Consider the following 22,790-nt stretch of genomic DNA (forward strand, 5'->3'; position numbering starts at 1 on the left):
TACCCTATTCTTTTCAGTGTTCTACCAACATCTGCTTCTACAGAATAGGCCTGTGCTGCAAACTCTGCCCGTTCTTACATTGCTGATCACGTTAGAGGGGGGAGGAGTCCATAAGTGACCATAAGTGACTTTGGCTACAATCTAGCCAATGTGACTCAATGATGTATTTGCAATCCAGGAGTATGATGAGTGACCCACAGACAGATAGTCCTCCACCCTCACCCTGTACACAGTTTTGAGGCTGTGTGGCGCATGTTCAACCCCTTCGTGGTTGCAATAAGCTTTGATCCAAGACACCGCGTTTGGCACAGAAAACAACAAAAACAGTCTCACAACACAGAGCAATCATATTGTATACACAGGCAGAATTTTTTTTCCTAAAGAATGGACCAGTAAAGGTCTCAGTGTGCCGTTTTGACAACCAAGAGGTGAGTCTGGATTGAACGCAATGTAAACGAAGACGATCTCTGTGAAGTACCTGTGAAAGTGGAGGATCTTCAAATGACCCCTTGAGTCTCAGTCACGCACAAGGCTCCCTCTTCATCCTCTCGTTCTGCTGTAGGTGACAGGGCACCATGAAGCCTTCAACAAAGGGACAGCATTCAAGAGCTGTCCGGTCACATCACGTCAAAGGTTTTCACTATGATGCAAACAGCAGGGGCTTTCTTCCATTGCATCAGGCTTTTCTAGGAACCGCTTTGAAATATTCCTCCTTTGAAATGTCAGATACACCTCCATACCATTTCTGAAGCCAAATATATTCTATTCTCATCTTCATGAAGAACCATTCATACTGTCGGGGCCACTTCCTCATCCCTGGGTGCCTGAAGGAACAAAGAGAGATCACAGTAAAGATGTTCTTATCAAAGGGGCGCACCCTGGGCCAGGTTACGGACCTTCAGACTCCCAGCCTTATTTAGGCTGAGAGCTGCTCAACTCAGCCAGAGGCAGGGCCTGGGACAGCTTTGGGAAGGCAGGAAGCTCACAGTCCCTACACTGAATGGCAAAAAGCTCACATCTCGAGCCAGGCTCCTTGATCTGACCAATCAACTGCGGATGAGCCGCGAAGCCTTGTGGGCCCTCAGTGCTCACGAGCCCCAGTCTCCTGACCTGCCCTCTGGGTGAGCCTGATGGTGCTTGGGTCAGGAAGGCATGTGGGGAGCAAATAAGGAGGCACACATAAAACACCTGCAGTGGATGTCGGTGATTGTTAGTAGGAAACATGGAGAAAGGCTTCATGCTTCTCTGTGTGAAAGGTTAACAAAACGGGGAGCCCATGAAACACGTCTGCTCGTGGAAAGGTTTCTGTTCCTGCAGCAAGCTCAGGACTGTTGATCCTGGCTGAGAACCAATCAGAGTGGACAGGAGACGTTCCAGTTCACCTTCTGTTATTGACCGACTTGCCTTCTCCCGCCACGGGCACCCCTGCACACATTGTAATACCCTTGAGGGTAGAAGTTGTGGCTCACTAATCTGTTTAACTTCATAAAAATGTCCTTTAGAACTAAAAATGTTATGAACATAGTTCAAAGACCAAGTCCAAACAGGGAAAAACATCTGTAACCAAGTAAAGGCCAGGAGGGGACATGGGACCATGTTTGTTGCATTGAATTGATTAGGCAGGTTCCGTTATTTTCATTGTAGGGTAGGATATTATTAAATAATAATATCAAATATTATTTGATATTATTACCAAAGGATGAAAATTGGTAGCAATTGTGCCTGGAACACTTCAATGTGGGGTGTTTTCCAAAGGCAGTGTCAGCCCACCTTGGGCCACCTGTCTGGCCTCCATGGCCTCTACTGCTCCTGCTAGTGATCGTGGTGGCCAGCACAAAGTTGGCCACATTGCCACTGAAGGGCAGCTCAGATCCACCACTGTCATTGCATCCGTCCGAGGCATCCAATGGCACAACCATGAAAGCTATGTTTTATTATCGTGTATTTCTGGGCCAACCAATTTTAGAGCATCTACACACCTTGAAAACATGGCCTGCTTGGCAAATTCTACTTCTTCAGGAGACACTGAAGTCATCTGGCCAGTGAGCGTTAACCGGACACATCGGGAGTCTTCTGGGTCCACGATGTTTTTCCTGCAGGTAAAGAATGTTTTTTTCACATATTAAAACAATGACAGAGCCGCACGCAGTGGCACATGCCTGTAATCCCTAACCCTTGGGAGGTTGAGGCAGGAGGATCTCTAAGTTCAAAGCCAGCCTCAGCAAAAAGGAGGTGCTAATCAGTAAGACCCTGTCTCTAGATAAAATAGGGTGAGGATGTGGCTCAGTGGTCAAGAGCCCCTGAGTTCAAACCCTGCTACCAAACCATATAAATAAAAATAAAATAACAGTGACAAAACATCAGTCTGAAACACTAGGGATTTTGTGAAAAATTTAAAGTGCTCGTCATATTTCTGAATATCTCATTCACACTTTTACTCTTTACTATAATTATCTTAAAATACTTTAGCATGGGCAGTATGATAGGTGTGCTTTTATAAGTTGAGGGTTACAGTTGAGAGGCTATTAGAAGTTTTTGAAGTCAAGGATGCATGTGCCAGGAGAAATGGGAATTTGTTACCAAAAGATGACATTTCAGTTACTGTTGTAATTTGTATCTGGAATGTCCCCCAAAGGCCCATGTAATGAAGCCTTAGACCCCAACTTGGCACTGTTGGGAAGTCATGGAAACAGGAAGAGCTGAGGCTTACTGAGAGGTCTTCTAGGTGCTAGTAATATGCCCTTGAAGGGGATGGTGGGGCCTTAGTCCCCTTTTTTTTTTTTTTCTTTTCTGTTTTTCTTGTAGCCAAGAGGTGATCAGTTTTACTATGCTACATGCTTCCCACTATGATGTGCTGCTCTACCGCAGGACCAAAAGCAATTGGGCCAACTGACCATGGACCAAGCCTCTGAAAACTGTGAGCCCAAAAAACCTTCTCTATAAGTTGATCATCTCAGGTATTTTGTTGCAGTAACAGAAAGCTAACTAACACAGTTACTTTAGAGGAATAAGTTCTAGGATCTTCTGTACAACATCATACCTAGAATTAACAATACAATATTGTCCCCCTCCCCCCCCCTTTTTTTTTGTATTTGTGCTACAAAACCAAAACAAAGGGACACAAGAAAATTTTGGGAGGTGTTGAATGTGTCTATTCCTGGTATTTGCATATGTCTAAATTCATCAAATTGAACACTACAAGTATGTTCAATTCTTTAAATTAATTATACCTCAATAAAACTTTTAAAAAATACATACACCATGCCTACTATCTGCAAGACCCACTAAGGAGTCAGTTTCTGCAATAATGCTGCCATCCTGCCCAACTCTTCTCAGCTTGCGGATGACCATCTCTGTCTGTGTCTTTACTTGATCCTCCCTCTGTGCTTGTCTGTGTCCTAATTCCCTCTTCTCATAAGGACAGCAGCCATATGGGACCATTCTAAAGATGACATTTTAACTTAGTTACCCCTTTTAGGATTCTATCTCCAAATAATCACGTCCTGAGGTCCCAGAGGGTCCTCAACATGTGAATTTGGGGTGGGACAGTTAATTCCATTACAGCAGTATAACTATTTTTATTCAAATGTTTTTGGCTTGACTAGGATTTGGGAAGTTAATTGTGTGTGCAGTGATTGATGAAAAATGTACTAAGGGAAGCACTCAGGTTCAAACTCTAGACATTCGTGAAGCTCAGTGAAAAAAGCCTTAACTAAACACAAAACAAAAACTAGATTTAATACCTTTCTTTTTTAGATTGTTTTTAGTTTTTTTTTTTTTTTTTTTTTTTTAGGTGGACACAATATCTTTATTTTTTATTTTTATGTGGTGTTGAGGATCGAACCCAGCGCCCTGCGCATGCCGGACAAACGTGCTACCGCTTGAGCCACATCCCCAGCCTTTTTTTTTAGATTTTTAAAAATTTTTTTCTATTAAATTTTCAAGTATTTTAAGCTCATAAGAAAGTATGAAGAATAAAATAATAAAAACTGATGTTCCTGTTGGGGTTCAGAAAAAGATACCTGAATGTGAAGGTTGAAGAGGGCAGTTTCCTCCCTGACCCTCTCCTGCCCGCCTGCGGTGACCGGCATGGCTGTTAATTCAGAAGACTGTGAGGGGTGATGCGGAATTAAGAAAAACACATAAACACTTAGAAAGAAAGGTGAGATGGGGTGGTACCATCCTCTGGTGGAGGAACAGTGACCCAGAGCTGGCTCCACACATTTATTATATAGGCTTTATCATCAAAAGGCTATTTGTGGGCTGCAATGTAGCTCAGTGGCAAAGCGTCTGCCTTGCATTCACAAAGCCCTGGGTTTGACCCCCAGTTCCAAAAAAGACAAAAAAAAAAAAAAAAAAAAAAAAAAAAAAAGAACCCCACCAAAAAAAAAAAAAAAAAAGGCTATTTGTGAGGAATTTTTCTAGAAAGCAGGCAGACTTGAAGTTTACAGCACACAGGATGGTTATCTTCTTAAGTTCAGAATCTTTTATTCCTAGGAGACAGTGTCGGCGACTCAAGGTTAAAACGGACGTCTCTGGACGTTTGCCTGGAGAGACCAAGGGCCGGTGTGCCATATAGCAACTGGGGAATGTTGACCCTGTACTTTTGCACAGGGAAATGTTAACCCTATACTCTTGTAGTCCCAGTGCAATCACACCGCAACCGCAAGGTAATCAGACACCTTGATTCACATCACCACCTCCTGTTTCTCTCTCCTCCTTCTCCCCCAAGTCAAGCCATAGAAACCAGAATTCCTTATCCTCAAAGCAGGTCATAGAAACCAGAACCCCTTTTCCCCAAAGCTGACCATGGAACCTAAAAAGAGTACTCAAATTTCCCCTGCCTTTCTGTACAAGAGTTGCAATTCTGTGACCTATCTTGTCTGAGAGTAGGTCATGAGACCCCCCCAGCTCGGAAGGGGTTCTGCCCTGTACCCGCAGAGGGTTGGGGAAAGTTTGAACAGGCAGGCCTCGCTGGGTTCCCCACTCTATTTCCATTAGCTTTTTATTCAGTTTCTGTCTGGCTGTCCAGACTTCATCCGTCAGCCTAAGCATAAAAATGGGCAGTTCCTAAAGTCTCCATGTCACATAAAACTGTAATTAAATAAATTACTTATGCTTTCCTCTTTTTAGCCTGTTATCACAGGGTGACACATCACCATGACTCTTCATTATTTTTGTATTTGGTGGTACTAAGGATTGAACCTAGGAGGTCTTCACCACCAAGCTACATAACCAGCCCTTTACAACTCTATTTCCTAGGCTGGCCTCCAATGTGTGATCCTCCTGCCTTAGCCTCCCAAATAGCCAAGATTACAGAAGTGCACCACAATACCTAGCACCAATACCCTTTATGCTGGGCAGAAAAGGGATCACCCTTTTCCTTTCCTACATACTGTAAACAAAGAAATAATAAATGAGGTTAAAATGAAGCAAAGTGTTTGCAGAGATAAGGTGAGCCTGCCCAACAGTTGGACAACCAACACAAATAAGGGTAGTGGTAAATTTTGGTTGTCCACTGGAGTGTCCCAGTCAGGAGGAAAAACTGGTCGCTCCAGTATTCCTCAAACCTTGTAAGAAAAATGTTCACTTTGGTGGATTTAGTTCCTGACAGGATCTCTGCATGACAACCTTCCTTCCGTGAGTAAATCTCAGACTCAGAGAAGACATGGCTCTCTCTTCTTTTGGGTCCTTCTGCAGCCATTTGAACTTATTTTGTAAATATCTATCACACAACTTTGTCAAATCTCAGTATTTTGTAACTTTTGCCCCAGATCCTTCTTTAAAGAATAAAGGACAACATATACAACTGAAATTCCCCACAATTCACCCAGATGCCCTTCTCTTTCTTCCTTTTTTATTACCTTAAACTTGTAGGGTTGTTTTTTTTTTTACACTTATGCATGCTTTTATAACTGTGGATGCACCACAAGCAACATCTTGTTGCTTTGCATATTTAACCCGTAACATACATACATCACATGATACTGTTCTGCTGCAACTTCCATGTTGGTTTGCCGGCATTAAGTTGCTATTCTGTCTGCCTTACTCTTCATTTTATTTCTCAATTGGCAAACTATAGCCTCTGGGCCAAATTGGACTATCACCTGTTTTGTTCAGATTGAGAGGTAAGAATGGATTTTACATTTTTAAAAGGTTGGGGAAAAAAAACATCAAAAGAAGAATACTTTATGACAGATGAAAGCTACAAGAAGTTCACCTTTTGGTCTGCTGAAATAAAGTTTTATTGGATCACAACCACACACATCTGCTTCCATATTGTGTATGGTCATGATACAGCAGCAGAGTTGAGTTGTTTTGACAGAAACCGTGTGGCTTATAGCACTTAAAATAAAAATTCTATTTGCTCCTTACAGGAAAAAAAAAGTCATTGCCAACTTCTGTTTTAGGTTTGGTAAGGAAAGAGGGGGCATTCCTTGGGCCCCGGCATGAAGATTAAATGCATGCATTCACCTACTGTGTCAGAATAGTGCCTGCTGAGTAATAACCCTGAAAGGGTGCTACCACCATTTTGTTGTTCAATTTTTATGTAGGAGTGGCTGGAGGGCCTGGGATTGTGCCCAAATTTGTGGTATGATCAATTAAATACTGAAGACTGTAGGACTCATTTGTGATCCTTCAAAATTCTAATGTTAGAGACCTAACTTCCCATGTGTCTATATTTGGAGATAGGACCTTTAGTTAGATCTTACTTATTTATTTTTTTCTTTTTGTGGAGCTGATGAAACTGAGGTTTTGAGATGAAACGGGATTCACTGCTTCTGCTGGTGGGTGGGGTCTGCCCAAGCTGCAGGCCTCTGCAGCTGGGAGGTGCTGCGGGGCTCTTAAGGACGGCCACGACCTCCAGTGTTTCAGAGACCCCGGCAGCTCATCTTCAGTTTGTTCTTCTTTCTGGGTTCTTGTCTTAAGAATTTGAAAAATGAAATCCACAGACCAGGATGAGTGAGTGTAATGGCAGGATCTATTGAAGAATAGAAATAGAACTCTTGCAGTCCGGCTGGGGTTGTGGCTCAGTGGTAGAGCGCTTGCCTAGCATGTGTGAGGCACTGGGTTCCATCCTCAGCAGCACATAAAAATAAATAGACATGTGTCCACAACTAAAAAAAAAAGGACTCTTGCAGTGCAGGAGGGGACCTGATTTTTCTCCCACCCATAGTGTGCTAGTTTAGCACTTGGTTCACTGTTATTGGTCCAAACTTATGATAAATAGGATTTGGAAAAGTACTAACTCTGTTGGTCCAAATTTATGCCATTTGGGGTTTGGAGACACACTAAACTATTGATCAAGTCTTGAGTTTCAACTTGGACTCAAGTGTGCTCTACTTCCATTTTCTCAAGGCAGGTCAGGAAGCAGGACGTTGAGGTCATTGGATAGGGTTGCAGCGCTGCCTAGAGTGGGCTTCTGCAGCAGGCCTTGTGCCATGCCCAGGCCTGGCTGCTGAAGGATGACAGGTCAGCCGCCTTGGCTCACCTGGACGCTGGCTCACAGTGCCTGCATGGCAGGCTCCACGTGGTGGAGGCCCACGCTTGCTGCCCACGCTCACACCCACCCAGGCTACCCCTCAGCTGCTCCACTGCTATGCTGCCATCTGGCAGGGAGTATTAGGTGTGGCTTCCTGGCTTGGCAGCAGGGAAGCCATGTCACTGAGTAGAACACAGGGTCTCAATTACAAGGGGCAAATGTTCTCCCACAGAGCTACAACCCTAGTCCTGAGATAAAGACTTTAAAGAAATAATTAAGATTAAATGAAGTTACAGTGCTGAGGCCATGATTCCTCAGGACTAGTGTTCTTACAGGAAGAAGAAGAGACACCAAAGATACATGGGTACAGAGGAGAATCACAGGAGGACATGGTGAGAAGACAGTCATCTTCTGGCCAGCCAGCTGGCAACTTATCCTGGACATCTCGCCTCTACAAGTGTGAGAAAATAAATTTCTGTATTTTTAAACTACCTAGTCTGTGGTATTTCGTTATGGCAGCCCGAGAAAACTAATACAAAGATTGTAAGAACTGAATGGCGCTCTTGAAATGATGAATATCAAAGGCTTCCCACTCTGCCTCTCTTGCTAAGAGTGTTGTAGAAGTAGGTTGATATGGTGGGAGAAAGGATTAAATGAAGGGGATTGTGGATGATGTATAATGTGGTAGAGGTTGATCTACAAAATTTGAAAGTATAGATTTTATATGGCTTCTAGAAATGTATTTTTACCATCCTAATGATATGATGATACCTAGCAGCATCATGGTAAAGGCCAGGCCCCCTTTAAAGTAGACCATGACAGGTTCTGGGTAGGATGTGCCCATCAGTTCCAATCTCCATACTAACTCACTATTCATCTGTCTCATCTCGACAATGTGATCACTGGTAGATCAAATGATACAAATGCCAACTTTTTCCATTTTTAAGCCAAGTGCAATTATTTAGCATGTGCTTATCTTCTGTATCTTCCTTTGATACAGTATACATGGATGTAGCAATACATCAATACTAGAAATAAAGACTTAATTCAGTAGGCCTGGGTTGTTCAAACACTGCCCATGCCAAAGAAAGGCCCGTCTTCAGGAGGATTGGCTCTTGACCAGCTCCTGAGAAATAACCTTTGCTCCTTTGAAATATCCTTTCTGATATGAGCATTTTTTTTTAATATGCCTGAAGTCCACTGAATCAGTTTGACCTTTGGAAGTTGGAAGACTAAGTACCACGATCAGTCATGCAGGTGCTACCATGTACATAGGAATGAATTACAGTAAAATCTCTGAACAGTAAGCCCATGTGAGCTTCCATGGATGGTACTACTTTGCACATATTGCCATGCATCGTGTCTGGGAGAATCAAGTATGTCCCCACGCAGCTCCACAGGGAGGAGACACCTGGAGGCATATGTCTGGATTTTCTGGGACCCTGCCCTATGCACTGTGAGCTTCTGAGTCTTGAGAGCCTTCCTAGCAAATCCCTGAGCCTGAGGGTGGTGTTGGGGACCCCAGCACACCTGACCAAGCAGACCCTGACAGCTCCTCTTTTCACGCCTCTGTCTTGAGGCGTGAATCACTAAAACTCACTCTCATCCAGTACATTACCTGAAAATCCTGAGAAAGCTGCCTCTGTCAAACAAAGCACACGTTTTGCTTATACTTAGGAAACATGTCTTTGCCTGCCTGACGTTTCTCCTTTATTATACATGCCATTGAGTCGTCTGGAGAAAGGGAAAGAGTGGACATGCCCATATATTCAGGTATATTGCTTCATGCGGGAACACTGTGTTCCATTTGGAAGTGTTGTGATCTGCAGTGTTTTTGACATTGCAAAAGTGTAATTGCCGAGTTGGGAATTTTCTTGCGGGTTAAGAATGACAGGATGTAATTACAAAAATAACTGTAAAAAAAAAATCTACATTGGGCTTTGTAAAATAAAACTGAGATGTATAGAAGAAAATAAGTAAAAATAGTAAGCAGGAACTAAATATACATGTAGTGGAACTATTAGAATTTGTCCAGACAAGATTGTCCTCAGTTTTACCCAATTTATTTGTTACTATTAAAGCTAATTTCTTCAACAAAATTGCTCAGCCGTGAAAGCAATGGAATTAACACCCTTAAGTAAGTCATTATGGAATAATAATACATTACATTTAAATAGGGAGTATTTTTGCTTCTCTACTGCCAGTGGTTACATGGAATAAAAAGGGAATTATATATTTAAATAGGTAAATAGAATACTTTCCATTTACCCAGTAAGGAACCCAGCTAAGATTTGTATCGCTTTCTTCTCACTGGTGGTAAGCAAGCTAATGGCCCCTCAAAGATGTCCACATTCCTATCTCTGGAACATGTGAATATGCTACCTTATATGATGAAAGGGAATTAACATTGGTAATCAGTTGACTTTCGTTAGGAAGATTTTTCCAGATTAACTGGCTGGACCAATGTAATCACCAGGTAGAAGAGAGAGGTAAAGAACATGGTAAGAACATGGAAGTGACGTGATGTGAGAAAGATCCAACAGGCCATTCGTAGCTTTGAATATGGAAGGGCACAAGAGCATGAGACGCAGACAGCCTCTATGAGCTGGAAAGGTCAAGGGAATGGACTCTGCCCATGGCTTTCAGAAAGGAAGACAGATTGCTACATGTAGGATTTAGTCCTTGGCTTCTAACCTTCACAACTACAATGTGATAAATTTATATTGTTTTAAACCACTAAACTGGGGTAATTTGTTATAGCAGCATCAGGAAACTAATCTTAAGGAAACTAGATGGTGACCTGCTCTCAGTCACATGTGTCCAACACACCTGAGGTTACTGACAGCTGTTGCTCCTGAAATGGCCAGCAAATGCAAGGCCAACCAGGAAAGAGGACACTGTGTACCGTGGGACCCTGATTGATGGCTGTCAGTTTATGGGCCATTTTTATAAACATAAACTATGGGAAGCTCCTCCTCTTGGTAAAGCATCTCAAATATTGTTTAGTCATCCACTTCGCTGTCTCACACAGCTTTGGAAATTCTATTCCATACCCAGGTCCTGAGCTCCTGAATTGTCTAAGTCAACTAGACTATGTTATCCCCAGCCATAGTGATGGATTCATGGATTTGCACAAGAGCATGTTTGCTAGTTAAAGCTCAGCAACTACTACTGAGGACTTCTGGGATAAGAACTCTCTTACTCTTCTTTGGATTCTTTCTGGTGAGCTCCTCACTTTCGTTGGATATAAACAGGGCAGCATGGGTACCCAGGAGTTGCTGGCTGCCACATTGAAGTAAAAGTGGGGCACCCTTAAGATGAAGCAGACACTGCAGAAGGCAGAGAGAGGAGGGGAAAAAAAATCTCTTGGGTTGAAATTGAAGAGTCCCTAAGAAAAGGCTCCCTCTGGACCTTTCAGTCATGTGAACTAATACATTTCTTAATTCTTTAAGCCCACTCGAGTTTATTGCTGATTCTTTCCACTGAAAAGTTTCTCACTAACTGAAGAGGTTCAAATTTCTGGAATATGTTTGTGTCTGTTCTTAGAATGGATGGTGTGATCAAGACACGTTCACCTAACGTAGAGTGGTATTCCTAGTGATCCATGATATTTATTTAATAAAGGCAGTGAAGTTATTGTAGAACTATGTCATGCACACTCATGTGTACACCTCACTCTTTTCATGTCACCTTGTTGAAATTGGGACTCAGAGGTGCGGTACCATAGAAGAGAGATACTGTGGCTACTGTGATTGCTTTATCAAGTTCTTTGTCTCCAACCCAGAAGTCTTTTGTCTCCTGCTGGAATCCGTAAACTGGGTCAGGCTAGGGTGTTTGCAAATAGGGTAAACAGTTCTTGATACCAGGTAAAAATACCACATTCTTTGGTTTGGGTTGGAATTGAATCATTTTAGAACCGATAAGATAAAAATCTTTAATATTTTTAGCTTATCAGAAGCCCAGATTTGCAAATACAGATGCCCCTCAGAATCTACATAGAATTGGTTTCATGAACCACAACCTCTCTGGATACCAAATCTAAGGACACCCAAGTCCCTTATATAAAATGTAGTATTTGTATATAACCAATGTATATCCTTCCATGTACCTTAAATTATCTCTAGATTATTTGTAATACACAATAAAATATAAATGCTATGTAAATAGTTGTTATATACTGTATTGTCTGAGGAATAATGAGAAGGAAAAACCCTGTACATGTTCAATACAAATGCAATATTTTTCAAATATATTCCACCCCATTGGCTAAATCCACTGCTACGAATGTGGAGAGTTGACTAACAGAGATCAATTATTTAGGGCTGAGGAATGTAGCTATGTAGCTCCGTGGTAGACACTTGCCTAGCTTGTTCAATGTTATCCTTCCTTTTTTCCTCCCTCTTCTTCCTCTCCCTCCTTCGTCCCTTTCTTCCTTTCTTCCCTTCCTGTTATGTATGAACCCAGGCCCTTGCACATGCTGAGCATATGCTCCACCACTGAACCACACCTCCAGCCCCTAGAAATGCTGTTTTTAAACAGAGATGTTCCCTATTATTGGGTTTATGTGGTAGGGTGATGAAAGAACCCTTGCTGGCATGAAGTTTGGAAACGACTGCTGTCCTTGTCCTCGCTGGCTTAGTTCAGGGCCTTTAAGAGTACATCCTCAGCCAGCAGATGTAAGTAGCATTGGCACAAAATGTCTGCAAGAACTCCTCCCACGTCTCTCCATATTCTTTGGTCCCCTGTCTAGCATTCTGCTCAAGCCCCCTGGTCTTATGCACCATCTGCTATTTCCTGACCTCCAACTCAAATTCCATTCCTTGGTGCCTAACAGAGTAAGAAAAAAAAAAAAAAGCACTATTAAAGAAACAATAACTTATTTTTGAATCTGTGCATCTGCATATTTTTAGGAGAGAGATGGTAGTGTTGTTAGCAGAAAGTAGGAACTGTCTGGAAAGAGTGCTCTTTTGTTTAGGAAGGCACCTGGATGAGTCTGATTATCTAGGTGAGACCCTCTTCACAGTGCACAACAGGCCAGTGTTTGGAAACCACTATGAACTGAATGTTTGTGTCTCCCCAACCCAAACTCCCTATGTTAAAACCCTTTACACCCAAACTGATGGTTTCAAGAAATGGAGAGGGATTGGTCACGGAGGTAAGCTTGCAGAGAGCTCTGTCAGCCTCTTCCCACCACATGAGGACACAATGAGAAGCAGCCTCAAGACTGCAAGAAGGGAATATTCCTTGTTTAAGCCCTTCAGCACGGAAATTTGTAACAGCAGCCCCAATCAACTGAGAGAGAGAGAGAGAGAGAGAGAGAGAGAGAGAGAAGGAATCCAGTGTGTACAATACTGTAAATGGGAGGCACATTCCCTAGTGGTAGTGAATTTTCAGATTCTTAACTGGTAGGAGATACAGAAGGAGTTTGCTGAGACTCAGAGAAGAAAAGACAGACCCAGAGAGGAGACCTGAGTCTGGCAGGGATGGGCCCTCCACACGGTAGAAGGCAGGGGGTAAGGGTCTGGCCAGCGAGTGGAGCATGGATGGCCTGTGACATGGTTTCTGTCCTTTGCTATTCCTAGGGTTGCCAGATTTTTAAATTAAAAACACAGGTTTCTCAGTTGACAGTTGAATCTGAATTTCAGATAAGCAACTTTTTTTTTTTTTTTTTAACACAGTGGATGGGACATAGTCATACACATTTAATGGGCACTTTGTGTTCTCCACACAACCCCTAGCTGTGCCCTCCTCTCCACTATTCTCCAGTAAAAGCCAGCTGCTGCATCTCATATCCCTGTGTGGTGGGAGACAGCAGCCTCCAGAGGTACTGATGAGACCTCTGGTGGTGACTGGAAGGGAGGACAAAGGAGCAGGAGAGTCTATCACTGCCTGGATCCTTGGCACCAGTGGGAATCCTGGGGATGTCTGGCGGCTCCCTGCCTCCCACAGCTGGGGCCGGCTTAGTGATTTCAAGTCTGTATTGCTGGCACGGGTGATTTGTGGGGCTGGAGAACTTGAGAACTTGAGCTGTGTGGATTCTGTCTCTCCTTGAGGTCAGCGGACATTCTTCAGGGGCCTGTCTCTCTTTTCACCTGAGATCACCCCACCCATGCTCTTCTTGGACGAACAGCTTGTGAGCCAAGGGCATTTAGGTCTCAAGTGTAGGACCCGAAAAGTCCCATCTGCTCCTTCATAGGTGGCCACCTAGAGAGGCCAGAGGGAGTCTGACCTGCTCAAAGACCCCTGGTCAGGAGTGGCAGAAGCTGTCCTGGAACGGGATTCCTGCCTGTGTTGGCTACTTTGAGCAGCTCTGATGCTCACCCCGAGCTCTGCAAGTCACCTCTGCTGGGCGGCATGCTTACACACAGCCAGGAACTTCTTTTGACCTTTTAAAGTTTTCCTATAAAAGACTGTAATACGATATGTGACGATTTAGTCTAGGGGAGTCAGGGGACCAAAATAGTAAAAGGTTCTGTTCTGGGTAGGTTTCATGCCCCAGATGTGAGCCTCATTAGATTGGGGTTCCAGAATGCTGTTAAATAGGGAGAATGATCAGCCATGCCCTGCTTATGTGCAAAACAGGGGATCAATGACCTGAGAAATTCAAAAAGATACATTGAGAGAGTGAGTTGTATGCAAATGTTTTCCAATTAAAAGAGAAGATTGCCTTCCAAATATGTAACCTCCTTGGAGAGAAGTAATCCTCCTCTTTCTATAATAATTTCTTTAATACATTTTTATGATCTACTATTTTGTAAGAGCTTCAGAAGGGATACATTGTTCTCATAAATAGACACGCAACCTTCCCAAGCACTGTATATGTTAATGGTTAGTATATTTAAAGATCTGTTTTATCTTTATGTGTTTGTTTAGAGAAATGTTGGAAAATTTTAATAAAAATGTTAGAGGAAAGACTATTATGTTCTTGGAGAATTTAGGAAGCTATCCCAACGTGCATAAGCATACTGAGAAAAGGGTATTAAAATATTTGCTCGACTTAGATTCTTTAAAGTATTGAAAATTTTTTTTTATTATATTTAACAAGGAGGGAAGGAACCTCATTCAGAAATGAAGTGAGGTTTTCTAGCTGTGCAGGAAACGCATGGGAAGATTCTGTTTATGAATTGAAGGGGAAGTGTCAACTGTGTGGTTTGCCCTGGCAATGGTGAGCTGTCTGGACGCAGGAACAGAGGATGAAGAAACTTGATGTAATGCAGTTGGCTGAGGCCAGGGAGGAACTTCAAAGGTGAGAGAGGCAGAGGGAGTATGTGGGGTGGGGAAACGGGGGTGGTGGCATCTAACCTGGGAAAAGGGAAAGGGGAGTCAGGAGGTGCTAACAGGCAGTGAGCTTGTGATGGATGCAAAGGAATGGCATTCGGTCCTAGCAGGTTGCGAAAGGGTTACTTAAACAGGAAGGATTCAGGGTAAAATTCTCAGAATGCAGATTCTGGATTTGGTGCATTTGCTAGCAAATCTGGGGTGTCACCCTGGGAGTAGGTGGTGAGAGTTTGGCTGGGGAAGTCGGTATATAGGATGGGCCATCGACACAATGCTGAGTCAGAGTGGCAGCAGAGAAGAAAACGGTGAGATCTCTATAGCTTCTGCTTTCCAATTTTGCTGGTGTCCTCCAAGGTAACCCCAGAATAAATATCATTCCCCTCTGCTGTGCTAGTCTTTCAGATATCTGCAGAAAGCACCTAGGCTGTTCCTGGGACTGCTCTTACCCAGGCTAGTTTGAGCTATTTCTATTAAACCATGATATCCAGAACCATGGACCTCAATACTCTAGCACCTGTTCAAAGTGGAGGCAGCATATCGAGTCCACGCCCTGTGTTCCATCCTTCTAGGGAAGCAGTTAAAGAGCAAGTCCATTATTATTTCAGTTCATTTTTAATGCAATTATAATTTTATTGCTTGGCATACCCATATAATGCCACATCCTGTCTTGTTAATTTTTCCCTAATTTTGTCCTCCCTTCTTGGCACCATTTTCCTGGTTATGACTTTGGCTTTTGTCTTAATCTGTGGATTGTTGCTAATAACACGACACCACAGACTGCATAACTTATAAAGAAAAGAGGTTATTTTGGCTTATGGCTGTGGTTCCAGGTTGAAGGGCCACATCTGATGACGAGAAGCTTGCTGGTGGTCCCTGAGTACCACATAAGAGGGAGTGCAAGAGAGACCTAGTCAACCTGGTTTGTATAGTAGACCCATTCTTGAGATAACCCATCAATCAATTAATCCATTTATCACATGAATGAATTAATTCATTTTCAAGGACAGAGCCCTAACTACCTCTTCAAGGTCCCACTTCTTAATATCTTACAATGGGGATTAAGTTTCATCATGAGTTGCAGAGGGGACAAACCCTATTCGACCTATGGCAGCTTCTCTTGACAATGTTTCTCTCTCCCAAACAGGATTCACTATATCAGACTCCAAATCAGCTCAACCCAAAACTCTTCTCCCATATCCCTGGTACCTAGTAGTTTCCAGGGAATTCTAAATAGTCAAGGAAACAGAAACGCTCTATTTAAAGTTCAGAATAAACTCTACCCTTTCAGTAAACCCCTTTTGGACATTCAACCCCTGTTCGTCCACCCAGTTTCAGATTCTTTGTGAAATTAGGTGTGAGAGAAATGTACAAATATAAATCTACCCCCAGTATTATCCCCCAGTTCATATTAGCTCGTCTTGTCCGTGACAATGTGACTATGCAGGTTCCTGTCAAATGATTCAGGGACCTTGCTAGGGTTTTGATCTTGAAGGGCCCTTAAAGCCCTTGTGTTCAGGGCTTGGTCTAGGGTGACACTATTGGGAGGGTGGTGAGATCTTTGGGGGTGGACCTAGTGGGCAGTCCTTAGGTCATGGGGGCGTGTCTTTGGAGGGATCAGGGGATCCACGCCCCTCCCTCATTCTCTCTCTCACTTCCCGGTAATGAAGTGAGTGGTTTTCCTTCCCCTTCCACTCCTGCCCTGCTGCCTTGCCATAGGCCCCAAGTAGTAGGCCCATGGACTGGAGTCTACAAAACTATGAGCCAAAATAAATTTTTTCTCACTTAAAAATTAACTATCTCGGGCGGGGGGTGATGGCTCAGCGGTGGAGCGCTTGACTAGCAAGTGTGAGGCCCTGGTTCGATCCTCAGCACCATATAAAAATAAATAAAGATACTGTGTCCAACTACAACTAAAAAAAAAAAAATTAACTCTCTCAAGTAGTTTGTTTTAGCTACAAAAAAAGTTGAGTGGCTTATAAACAGTGGACACTTACTTTTCACAGATCTGGAGGCTGGGAAGTTCACTGTCAAGGCATTGGCAATGGCTCAAGGGGGCTGCCTCCTGCTTCATAGATGGCACCTTCTGGCTGTGACCTCCAACGGTGGAAGAGGCAAGGGTCTCTTTCCGGCCTTTTTATAAGGATACTAATACACTGTGGTGTCCTTATAAAACAAGCAGGACCCATGTCATAGCAGCTAGTGAGTGAGTCCTTAATTATGTAGTAAGCCTTCTGGGGTCTGCCTCTCCTGCTGGAGTTGAAGCCTATGAGGGGCCAGACTCTCCTGGCTCTCCACAACCCTAGCAGCTAACACAGAGCCTTGAACATGGGGTGGGGCATGAATATTTGTTGGATGGACTATTTGAAGCGGGCCTTGAGGGCTGGTGCATTTATTTTTCGGTTGCTGCTGTAACAAATTGCCATAAACATTGTGGCTTAGAACGGCACAAATTTATTCTTTTATAGGTGTAGAGGTCAGAAGTCCAAAGTGAGCCTCACAAAACTAAAATTATAAAGGGATTATAAATAGTCAAGGAAACAGAAACACCCTATTTAAAGTTCCTTTAAGTTTACCCATCTCCAGATTGATTAAAAATATTGATATGGATGTCTCAATCTTTTCCCTTCTCTCGAAGGCGGATATCGTCTGTTCATCTTTATCCTGGGCTGGTTCCTTCTGGAAGCTCCAGAGGAAAATTCACTCCTTGCTTTTTCAGCGGCCAGAGGCCCCCTGCATTCCTAGGCTCAGGGCCCCTCTCTGTTGTCACACCACCCTCTTGTTTCTATCCTTCCAAATCCTACTCCTCATTTAAATTTTCTCTCTCTCTCTGTAGGAATCCTCCTGATTATTTTTGGCCTACTGGATTAGCCAGAATAACCTTTCCCTTCACAATCTCTAATCACACCTGCCTTAGAAAGCATCATAGTCATGCATTTTGGGGACCAGGACATGAACATCTTTGGGGGAGCTGTTAAATCAGCCCACTACAGATGGGTGTGAGAGTTTCAATGTACTTGCAGATGGAGATAAAAACATGATAATTTATTTAAATGTATGCCGTGGCACTCTTTGGTATTTTTGGTGTGTCCTGATTGCACTTATTTATAATATAAATATTTTAAAATATAAAAGTGGAGATACTGGCTAAAATGCATGTGCTATTCAATTGATGAAGGTAAACTTTAATATATTTTAAGCCTATCAAAGTGAAAGAAATATGAAAACTCAAGAGGAAGGGGTTATAAATGGAAGCATCTTGCAAGACTTGCCCCTCAGAGTGGAGTTAGCCCAGGAAGGGACTCTAATCCCCCGTCCTGTCCTACTGTGTGTGGCTGGCCAGTTAGTGTCTGTTGAATCTTAAGATTTGACCCAAGAGTGAGATGTGTAAGAGAACTTCCTTTAGATACGTATATCCAAGGCTGGTGAACAATACATCGAATTCATCCCAAGAATTCATGGATAAAAACATTGAACTGAAAACTTTTCAGGCATAGAAAAGGCCTGAAAATGGGCAAATGTTCAGAAGGACTCATTAACTAACATTTTACATTGCATCCTAAATGGGATGCAAAATTCAGAGGCTGGGTGGGTCTGCGGCTTTCACACATAAAATTACACTGAAACAGACTGTTGAAAAGACGGTTTGTGGGCCTAAAGAGGAAGAAGTGACCACGTACAGGCAATTCTGGTTGGGAAGGATGTCATATCAAAAGGTGGTCCCAGTCTGGCATGGTGGCACCCCTGCAGTCCCAGCTACTCAGGAGGCTGAGGCAGGAGAATCCAAAGTTGGAGGCCAGCCTGGTCAACTTAGTAAGACCCTGAATCAAAATTTAAAAATTAAAAAAAAATGGGGGGTTGGGGTTTACAGCTCAGTAATACAGCACTTTCCTAGCATGTGCCAGGTGCATCCTAAATAGGAAAGCACTGGAGAATTTTAGGCAGGACAGTAGAATAATGAGATGAGCATTTTGAAACTATGCCTCTGGTTTAGGGTGAAGAACGGGTTGGGTAACGGGGTCAGTGGAGATCCAGGTAGATCAGCTGGGAGGATTTAAAGAAGACAGTGAGCAACGGTGGCGGCTTGAGCCAGGGGCTGGAGATAAGCAGGGGTCAAGGAGAGGTGAGACCGGAAGACGAGGTGACCTTGTGGCTGTTGTGGGCCATGAAGAGGGAGGAAGAGCCCCTGCTCTGAATGACCACGTGGGTGAGGAGCCCTAGACAGAGGAGCCTTCTGGGGGATGAAGAGGAGGCTGAGTTTGAGGAGGCTGTTTGAGGTGCCCTCCACATGTCCAGGAAGCAGACTTGGTGTCCGGAGTTCAGATGAGAGGTTTTGGCTGGGAATATAAGTTTGGGTGTCACTGGCACATAGGGGTGATGTTTACGGATGGACAGGATAGGACAGGGAGAAGAGGAGAGTGAGAAGACTCCAGATGGGTTCATGAGAGCTCCACCAGCTCCAGATCAATGTCCCATAAAGAATTGAACACATCCAGATTGAACAAGTATTTCCATGTGTGTCTTAATCTTATCCCTTCCCCCACAGGTGAATACTGTCTGCTTTCATCTTTACTGTGACAGTGCTTAGTGCATAGCCCAGGAGATGCTCCGCGGATATCTGTTGAAGTGACAAATTTATTGGAATATGCCGCCTGTATGCATCTGTATGCACATATTTAAAGAAAGTCGTGTCTTGCCTTAAATTGCAGTGCGAGTCATAGGATAGAAATTGTATTCCAACAACTTAAACCAACTTAAAATATACTTCTCAGTTTGGGTAGGTTCTGCAGTTTCTGAGTCAGTTCTTTCTGAAATGTGGTTGGGGATTCTAAGTGCTTCCAGTATGTGGCTATATAGAGAGGCAGGTGTCCCGGGGAGGAACAGATGGGCCGAGGAGCTGCGTTTTCTGGGGTTGAGTTCAAGCCCCATTAGAATCCAGCCTGTGGGTTCCTGTGCAAGTTACTTAGATCTGCTCTGCCTCAGTTTCCTCATTGTTGAAATAGGACCAACAACAGAACGTCTCCCACAAGATTTTATATCACATGAGTTATTTGTCAGTTGCTTGGAACACTGTTTGGCATGGAAGTATCATGAATTTCACATAATATACTTCATATTATGCTTACAAGACTTGGAGTGATGGGCACTGTCAATGTTCATTCCCCTTTTTTCCCTACATCCCCGATTCTGCATAGAGAAAACAGCTGTTAAGGATAATAGCTACCATTTAACAGTATACTGAACTTGTGCTAGAAAGTTGGCAAACATTGAAACATTTCATTCCCACAGCAAACTTAAAGGTAGTATTATTCCCATTTTGGGGTTAAGAAAATAAAGAATCAGACAATTTATGTGAATTGTTCAAAGCAAGGCAGATATTAATTGGAGAATTTAGGATTCCAATCAAACGCAAATCAGAAGCTCTTTCATCTACTGCAGTCATTCTTAAATTTAAATGTGCATCAAAGGCTTCCTGACCATTCCTGAAAACACATAGATTCCAAGCCTCCTAGCTTCAGAAACTGCTGGTACCCAGAAACAGGCATTTACGAGCAGATCCGACGGCTCCTCTGGTCTCGGGTTGCCCCCAAGCTCAGTTTACTCTGCAGTCCAACCGATGACTCCAGAATCAAGCCCAGTGGGGTCAGGCTGGCCTTGGTCCTGTTCCCAGGCCCAGGGAGAGGAATCAGGTTGCAGCTACAGGGCTTCAGCATCTCTTCAGGGGCCATGCTGGCTCCACATTCCCAGGATCAACTGACCCAGGATGCCCTGCCAGTTCCCCTGCTGCCCGAGGGTCTCACTGCAGTTCTGACCTCCAGTTGGATACCTCCCGGAGACCATTCCCAGCATGCATCTAGCTCCCACTTGCATTCTGCCACCACTGCCAGCACCTGTCCTAGGCAGGTAGTTGACCTGCTGAGCCCTGGCTAGCTTGCTGCTCAGATCACTCCTGGCTCCCCCGCTTCAGCTGTCACCACCCCATAGAGGGGCTCACTTAGACCCAAGAAACCATCAGGGTATGCTTCACTTATTTCCTCATTTCACATTACAGTGGATCCAGGAGTCGTCCTATATATGCATTATCTAATGACATCATCCCTGCATTGCACCTTCACTTGTCCTTTGCAAAATCACACTATTCATCTTGTTTGGAGATGCTCAGCAAACGATGAACTATAAAAGAGAAACTGCCTGCCATTCAAATATCTGATTCATTTGAAAGGAAAGAAGGTAGCTACAGGGACAGCCAAAGCCCAAGGGAATGGAAGGTTGGGTGCTGGTCGGCGCTGTTTGTAGAGACCCTGCAGCTGAGAGCAGGGCTGTTATGGGAAGTAATACTGTACTATCCATTTTTCTGTCTTGCATTTCCCAACCCCTCAATCTCCTGTTCTGTAAAATGAAAGGCAGGAGTGGATGGTCAGGACCCTTCCAGCATAGAGACTTCTAAACACACTGAAGTCCAGGCCGTGCCCCTACAGACCTAATTCCTCCATTCATGCCCTTCCTGCCTACAGTTACCACCCAGTAATCTGTTCAAATTATTAATCCAGAAAATGGATTAATCCACTGATGACGTTACAGCTCTCATAATCCAGTCTTTTCACCTCTGAATATTGCTGCATTTCCTAACACATGAACTCTCTGGGGATATCCCAAGATCCAAACCATAACACCATATGTCCCAGCGATGCCATTTCTAGGGATATACCAATGGGAAGTGAAACAGGTCTGAACAAAAGCCTGTACACGAATACTCATAGAAACACTATTCATGATAGTCAAACATGGAACAAGTGCTCATCCACTGATCAACATATAAATATAAATAGATAAATAAAATGAGATATATGCATACAATGGAATATTATTTGTCTATCAAAAGGAATGATAATACTACAACATGGTGAAACTTGCAAACATAATGTGAATGAATAAGGCAGTCAGAAAATGCTACATATTGTATAATTCCATTTATTTGAAATATCCAGGATAATCAAATCCATGGAGACAGAAAGTAGATTAATGATTGCCAGGAGCAATCTTTTTTTGGGGGGGAGGCATCCCAGAGATTGAACTCGGGAGCACTCAGCTACTGAGTCACATCCCCAACCCTGTTTTGTATTGAGACAGGGTTTCACTGAGTGGCTTAGTGCCTTGCTTTTGCTGAGGCTGGCTTTGAACTCGTATCTTCCTGCCTCAGCCTCCCGAGTAATCACAGGTATAAGTAACCGGCACATGCATCTCTCTTAACAGTACTAAAAAGATTTTATGGAAGTTGCATTTTCATTATGTATTTATGTCGTTTCTGCTTACAATGGAGTCATGGCTAACAGGTGAGTCAATCATCTGTGAACTGGATGGGGAGAGGCGGTTAGAAGATGGGGGGAAGGCCAGTGTCAGGACAGAGACATTAGAATTATTAGCAAACTCATCAACTAGATTGGAACCATATGGACAAAACTTCATGGGACTGCAATAAAATTGGGATAGAGAAGTGGCTATGAGATAGGACCCCAGCGATGAGCGCAGAGAAAATATTGGGATACCTGCTTCTCTAGCTTTCTCCTTGCAGAGCTCTCTGACTCTTCCTAGACAGCTCTTTCAAAGGTTTCTCAGGTTGATACTAGCTCCAGGAATACAGGAATGTCTGGACACAGGAGGAGAAGAGGTAAGACAAATCTGAACAGAGGGCAATTTATTTAGAAGATTTATCTATTGTCTCCAAGGGGAATGAACAAGAATCTGTGAAGAGAAATTGGATTCAGCTTCAGTATTGGATTAGGGCCAGGCCCTGTGATTTGAGATTCACAGCACGTCTCAGGTGGACCAGACTCCAGACAGAGATTCATCTTGGCTATCAGCAGTCAAGCTACTGCAAATACGTGCCTGCTCTGTACATTACTTGATGGTGCACATCCAGAGATTGATTGAATGAGCAGAGTGCCTTCCAAACACACATCTAGGGGACAAATCCCAGAGCCTGCCTTCAGAATTAGGTTGGGCTGAGCTTTCCATCTATTGTACTTGGTTT

At 43.4% G+C, this 22,790-nt stretch overlaps 1 protein-coding gene across 1 annotated transcript in view; it reads right to left on the minus strand.

Annotated features, from left to right (window-relative positions):
* Positions 1 to 676: 676 nt before the first annotated feature.
* Positions 677 to 22,790, minus strand: part of Creg2 (cellular repressor of E1A stimulated genes 2) — a 32,913-nt gene continuing 10,799 nt past the window's right edge. Inside the window, exons 3-4 of the mRNA XM_076834016.1 lie at positions 1,980 to 2,093; positions 677 to 824 (exon numbers count right to left, since the gene is read on the minus strand). Coding sequence (XP_076690131.1) covers positions 677 to 824; positions 1,980 to 2,093 — 262 coding nt within the window. The remainder of the gene's footprint in view (positions 825 to 1,979; positions 2,094 to 22,790) is intronic.

The sequence above is a fragment of the Callospermophilus lateralis genome, chromosome 14 (assembly GCF_048772815.1).
Source record: "Callospermophilus lateralis isolate mCalLat2 chromosome 14, mCalLat2.hap1, whole genome shotgun sequence".
Lineage (NCBI taxonomy): Eukaryota > Metazoa > Chordata > Mammalia > Rodentia > Sciuridae > Callospermophilus > Callospermophilus lateralis.